Consider the following 6586-nt stretch of genomic DNA (forward strand, 5'->3'; position numbering starts at 1 on the left):
CTGAGCATGCACTCTGAATTTCCCCTGGTTTAGACCTTTAAAAGCAAAGCGAGGAAATTTTGCACAAATTACAACAAAGGTATGTATGACTGGAGTCACTCAAGCTCCAGCTGAAAGTAAGAAAATAGCATAAAAATGGCCTAAGGGGGGGAGGGGGTGTGAGGGAAGATACCATCACAGACAAGTCAGGAGGAGACCATCACGAACCAACTTCTGGGACCAGTCTATGGGCTGAGCTGCTCTTCCCCCCCCCGCATAGGGATGCCTAGGGGTGAGATTCAAATCTTCCCCCGGAAACTTTTAAAATCTCTAGAGAGTTGTTTTTCTTTTTCTTAACTTGTGTTTGTAGATTTATGTTCTTAAGTATCTACACTTTGTTTTCCTTAATATATTTGTAGATTTATGTTAAGCACCTACACTCATTTTTGCAGACAGTATATTTCTCACTGGCAATGCAAAAGAACCTGGACTCTCTTGCTTCAATGAACTGCCCCATTCATTAATCCAGCCATGATAGTCCTCATTGAACATGACCAAGCATGGCCACATAAATTCATTTAAACGTGACTAGACTGGTGGAGCATTGCACTACCAGTAAATCCAGCTGTGAGAGATCTCATTGAACGCAATCGAGTGGCCGTGCTGGTTCATTCAAATACAACTGCACTCCCATGCCGCACTATTAGTGCATCCAGAGCCATGGTAGCAGTAGCTTTTAATTTTTTATATATATATATATATGTATGTATGTATGTATGTATTCTGCCAAATCTCTCTGCCCTTCAATGCAACAAAGAGGCAGCACCATAGCCAAAGCAGTCTCTGGCCAGGGGGAGGGAATCTGAACCGAGACTGTGTCAGTTCTTTCAGTTTTTGCGGCACTATTCCTACCCTCCATCTGCTTTGTCTATTGACAACGCATTGAAACAGTCTTTTGGTGTGGGAAAGGTGTTTGTGAGATTTAGGCCAAGGGAACTATTACCCATTATGGGACCCTCGCACATTAGCAAGATATAAAAAACAGTAGAGTAGGATTCTCTGAGGAAGCTGATGTAATAAATATGTTAAGGGTGAGTGTCACGAGAATGGAGCCAGGCTCTTCTCAGTGATGCCCAATGGCAGGACAAGGAGCAATGGGTGTGAGCTGGAACACACCAGGTTCTGCTTAAATTTCAGAAGAAACTTCTTTACAGTGAGGGTGACAGAGCCCTGGAACAGGCTGCCCAGGGAGGTTGTGGAGTCTCCTTCTCTGGAGACATTCAAGACCCGCCTGGACGCCTTCCTGTGTGATCTCATTTAAGTTCTTGCTCTGGCAGGGGGATTGGACTGGATGATCTTCCGAGGTCCCTTCCAATCCCTGACATTCTGTGATTCTGTGAGTTTTGCTGGACGGAGGTCAGTCATTCCATATTTCTTTATTCTGAGCAGGTCACCAGGGAGAAGTGTCCATATTTGCACACAGCTGCAAGAATCAGACTGGAACAGAGCACCGTGGCAAGAAGAGTCACCACACACACTAAGGAACTATGTTGCCGGAGCCCCACTGGAACTTGCAGAACCAATTCTTCATAAGTCTACAAAGAAAAATAAATGGATTACACACATTTAACAAGCTATTTCTTCTTGACTGCAATTTAGGATTAGTAACCAGACCACTATTTAATTAGCACTTTGCTAAGGCTGCTTCTGGGATTTGAAATCAAACCTGAGATGAGACATCACCATTCAATTTAGAATCAATTTCAATTTGAAATCAAAACTGAGATGGGACATCACCTTTCAATTTACAGCAAATGGAGTGCCAGCTGCTTTTGTGGTACAAAGCTCAATAAATTTATCTGCTACCATTTAAAATGATATCCATTTATATTCTCTGCATCTTTGTTCTTACACTAGGCTTGCCACTGAGGATATGTACATAATTCAGAATGGAAGAGAGAAGCTCTTGGAATGAGCATTTCACAGATCACTGAGAAGTCAGTTTTCTCCAAGGCAAACAACTATTTGGTTTCTCTGTGATGCAGGAAGCCCCAAAATGTTTTTGGACAAGAGCTGCAGATATCCCAGATGTCTGCAGGTGTCTTAAATATAGGAAGGCATGTGTGTTACCAAAACAATCCATTTGTTCTGAGACAAATTAGTCTTATTTCTGAATCTCTACACTACTGCAACCCTTTTGAGTATCAAAGGCAGTTGTTGACCACACTAAAGATCCAGCTTTCCTTGTTTTTGAACACAGAATAAAGAAACTTCACCTTTTCCTAGATCCTTAGCCAACTGTATAACAAGTGTCCTTTTTTAAGATGTTATTCCTTCAATCTTTGGGGTTTTACCCCTCCTTTAGTTAGATCATAAAGTAGTTTTCCACCTTACTACTCCTCTGAAGCACCTATTTTACAAAGACTTTTCTTAATTTGACCAGTGTCAATTATATGCTAGAATTCCAAGTAAACTATTAAGAAACAAAAAAAAAGGTTAGGCGAGCAGCCCCATAAAGGGCTAGAAGAGCACAGAGTGACTACAAGCATGTCAGAAGGGCAGGACACCCATTAAAAGCCAGTCAGAAAGGAAGAAGGGAGCCTCCCTAAGGTGGAATTACACAATTAGTGTTGTACTGATGAGTTCCTGTACTATGGAAGTTGCTCATCATGGAAAAAAAGGCAGCATTTGTTAAATGAGAATCAAGAATTCCCACCAGAAATAAGAACTCACAGGTTGGTGCCTTACGCTGTACCACTGACAGGGGCCGATGTTTTTGCCTGAACAGGGAGCTTCCACTTCAGCAGACTTCCAGCACTCTGTTGACAGGCGATCTACGGAAGACATTAACATCAGCAAGATCCAGACAGGATGAAGCAATACAGCCTGCAAGACTTTTCCAAATGAGGTATCTTTCCTCCATGACAGCTAGAGAGAATCTACTCCCTGAAGGCCAGCAGGTGAAAGAGCACAGATAGAAATGTGCTGGCTAACCTGCATGGCCAAAGTGGTGCTGGGCAGTCCTTTCGTGAACTTTGCAACTCTTCCCTTCCTGATACAGTAGGTACCCAAGGAAGATTCTCACCTGTGTAGTATCTTGGCCCTGTTAAGATTATCCTATCTTAACAGGACAAAGAATTCATCATCGGCCTGTAGACCCTCAATTTTAGCCATACTGTTATAATTTCTCTTCCCCCAAAACAATTAAGTCATTCTTCAATTTCTCCTCGCTGGCCTCCTCCTGGCACATGCAAGAACTCCCCTGCAATACTTCAAATGCTTTCACATTAATAAGTTTTCCTGCTCATAAGTAGTAAATGAGGCAGAAAAATGGGAAGATTTCACACTCCTTTTTTAACTGACCAGGAAGTCTTCCCTGCCCCTAAGCTTATTCCAGAAAATCGTTGCTCAAATAATGTGCAAATAAAGGTAAAGGAGCTGCAAATCACTAGCACATTTGACTTGGCAGCTAGCAAGAATCTTTTTATGAAAGGAAATACAATTTCTAGCAAAAACTGAGGGTTTCATTGTTCATATAACTTAAAATACTCATTGTCAGTAACTACAGTTGAGCCAACTGTAAAAGGTTCAACAAGACCAAGTGCCAGGTCCTGCATTTTGGTCACAACAACCCCATGCAATGCTCCAGGCTTGGGGAGGAGTGGCTGGAGAGCTGCCCAGTGGAAAAGGACCTGGGGGTGTTGGTCAACAGTGGCTGAACATGAGCCAGCAGAGTGACCAGGTGGCCAAGAAGGCCAAGAGCAACCTGGCCTGGATCAGCCATAGTGTGGCCAGTAGGACCAGGGAAGTTCTCTTCCCCGTGCTGGGCACTGGTGAGGCCGCACCTCGAGTGCTGGGTTCAGCGTTGGGCCCCTCACTCCAAGAAGGACATGGAGGTGCTGGAGTGTGTCCAGAGAAGGGCAACGGAGCTGGGGAAGGGTCTGGAGCACAAGTGTGATGAGTTCACGGCTGAGGGAACTGGGATTGTTGATCCTGGAGAAAAGGAGGCTGAGGGGAGACCTTCTGTCTCTCTCCAGCTCCCTGAAAGGAGGGTGCAGAGAGGTGGGGGTGGGTGTGTTCAACCAAGGACCAAGTGACAGGACAAGAGGAAACGGCCTCAAGTTGCACCAAGGGCAGTTGAGATTGGATGTGAGGAAGAATTTCTTTGCAGAAAGGGTTCTGAGGCATTGGAAGGGGTTGCCCAGGGCAGTGGTGGAGTTCCCATCCCTGGAGGGATTTAAAAGCCATGTAGATGTGATGCTTTAGGGACATGGTTTTGTGGTGGATTTGGCAGTGTTGGGTTTATGGTTGGATTTGATTATACTAAGGTCTTTTCCAACCAAAGCAATTCTGTGATTCTGTGACATCAGGTTTCTGTTTCACAGGAGTCTGAGACTCCAACCATTCTAACTGACAGTTTTCTATATTCCTCCCTTATGTATAGGGAATGCAGGAAGAAAGCATTAGAAACCACCAGAATACTTCAATTACTCTAAATACTTGATAGTGAATATTAAATGCACCATGCACAGCTTCAGCTGCCACAGGAAATGCTGTGAAAACGCAGTCCGACCAGCTGAGCTTTAACAAGCCAGGACCTACAGGCACTGTGACAAACAGACCAACTGCCAGCACTGTCAGCACAAGTGTACAACGGCAGCAGCGCAACAGCAACAACTCTGTTGACAGTTAACCTGCCTTTGGTGAGGCAGCAGCAGCATTCAGAGAGGAAGACAATGTGGTCTTTATCAGGGCCACTATCTTCCCCTTGTGTTCACATGACTACTGAGAGCTCCAGCTCTGGAAGAAAAACACAAAAACAGCTTCCAAGCTCTGGATCGCCCATGGTTATTCCTCTCCCCAAAGAAAATGTAATGAGAATCTCACTGTCACAGCAGCAGACCAGTACTTCTGGGCTCTTCAGAACAACCGACACTTCCTCGCTATCTTCTGCCGGCCGGTGGTACCGCCCGTGCACAGGCAAGGCAGCTCTAAAACAGCGAGAGCACTGAGGGTCGGGTTCCATGTAGAGCAGAACAAGAAGATCCGTGGCTAAGTACTCAGGAGCCTCCACATCAATGACATCGGGAATTAACACAGCCTGCAAGTGGAGAAAGATACAGATGTGGCTGTGATCAGAATCAACACAAGGGAAGGATGCAGGGAGAAAAAAAAAAAGTATGAATATTTTGTGCATGATTCTGGCGTTTAATAGGCCACTGTCTGCTGCAGCATCAGAAGGGAAAACTATTTTTCTCATTCTGTTTTCTAACACTGGGCCAAATTTCATGGTCAGGAAGATCAGGTTGGAAATTCTGTCCTTCAGCTGTTCCAAAATACCTTTTCAAGTCTCTCTCCAATGAGTCATTCTCACATATGAGAAGTTTGCAGTGCAGCCATGCCTGTAGCCAAACCTAAGAGGCATTAGCAAAATGGCATGTATAGGCATGTATAGCAAGGCCCCAGCACTTGCAAGCATCCCAACAGCACAAGTTGCCCAGGGCTTTTGCATCCATGTGTTTTAACTTAACTAAGCACCTAAGGAGATCACCCTGAAGCCACAGCTTAGCTCATCTCTACCCAAAATCCAAAGCAAAGACTGGAAAGCAGCACAGAAAGCTCTGATGAAAATGAAGCTGTGAAGCTACTCGGTCTGAATGTGCAGTACGCTACTGAAGAGCTCACCGCTGCCTCTTTGGGGGTTAGCCTCCGTCCTCAACCTGAGAGCCTTGACCACAGCTGCTCCGCGGGGGCAGAGCAGAGTTTCAGTGGCTCCCTGGCATCGCAGGTTAATCCTGAGCCAGCAATGTGCCCTCGTGGCCAAGAAAGCCAATGGGATTGTCCTGGTTTTGCTAGGATGGAGTTAATTTTCTTCTTAGTAGCTACAATAGCTGTGGTTTGGTTTCAGTGTGGGATTTGTTACGAGAAGAATGTTGATGAGGTACTAATGTTGCTGCTGGAAGTCCAAGGACTTTGTGTTTTGCTGGTCTGAAAGTGCAACAGACTTGGAGGGGAGAAGCGTAGTAATTAGCAAAACCCAAATAGGCATTTGGCTCTGCCAGTGAGATATTCCATCTCATATCACATCATGGTCAGTATATTAATGAGTTGGCCAGAAAGCTGGAGATTCTCTCTGGGATCACTCGAGCTCACTCTTCCAGGATTGCGATTTCAGTTCTGGGACTGTCTCTGGGCTGGGATCGCTGGCTGGGCCAGGCTGGTCATTGGTGGGCAGGTGGTGAGCAACTGCACTGTGCATCATTCATTTGCATATTGTATTATTAATATTATTATTTTATTTCAATTAGTAAATGTTTTTTTATCTCAACCCATGAGTTTTCGTACTTTTACCCTTCCAATTCTCTCCCCTGTTCCCTGATGGGGAAAGCGTGAGAGAGCAACTATGTTTGGCTGCAGCCAAAGGAGTGAAAGCACCACAGGTCTCCTGGGGTGCATCAAGAAGAGCATGGCCAGCAGGTCGAGGGAAGTCCTCCTCCATCTCTACTCTGCCCTGCTGAGGCCACATCTGGAGTCCTGTGTCCGGTTCTGGGCTCCCCAGTTCAAGAAAGACCAGGAACTACTGGAGAGAGTCCAATGGTGGCTACGA

The 6586-nt window shown here is 45.2% G+C and overlaps 1 protein-coding gene across 1 annotated transcript in view; it reads right to left on the minus strand.

Moving 5' to 3' along the window:
- Window positions 1-1415: 1415 nt before the first annotated feature.
- The window catches only part of PIGX (phosphatidylinositol glycan anchor biosynthesis class X), a gene marked incomplete at its 5' end in the record, with an annotated part of 6458 nt that continues 1287 nt past the window's right edge, over window positions 1416-6586 (minus strand). Inside the window, 3 exons of the mRNA XM_010171271.2 lie at window positions 1416-1574; window positions 2713-2813; window positions 4867-5080. Of these exons, the coding sequence (XP_010169573.2) occupies window positions 1416-1574; window positions 2713-2813; window positions 4867-5080 (474 nt within the window). The remainder of the gene's footprint in view (window positions 1575-2712; window positions 2814-4866; window positions 5081-6586) is intronic.

Source organism: Antrostomus carolinensis, unplaced genomic scaffold (genome assembly GCF_000700745.2).
Source record: "Antrostomus carolinensis isolate BGI_N321 unplaced genomic scaffold, ASM70074v2 scaffold19147, whole genome shotgun sequence".
In the NCBI taxonomy this organism is placed as follows: domain Eukaryota; kingdom Metazoa; phylum Chordata; class Aves; order Caprimulgiformes; family Caprimulgidae; genus Antrostomus; species Antrostomus carolinensis.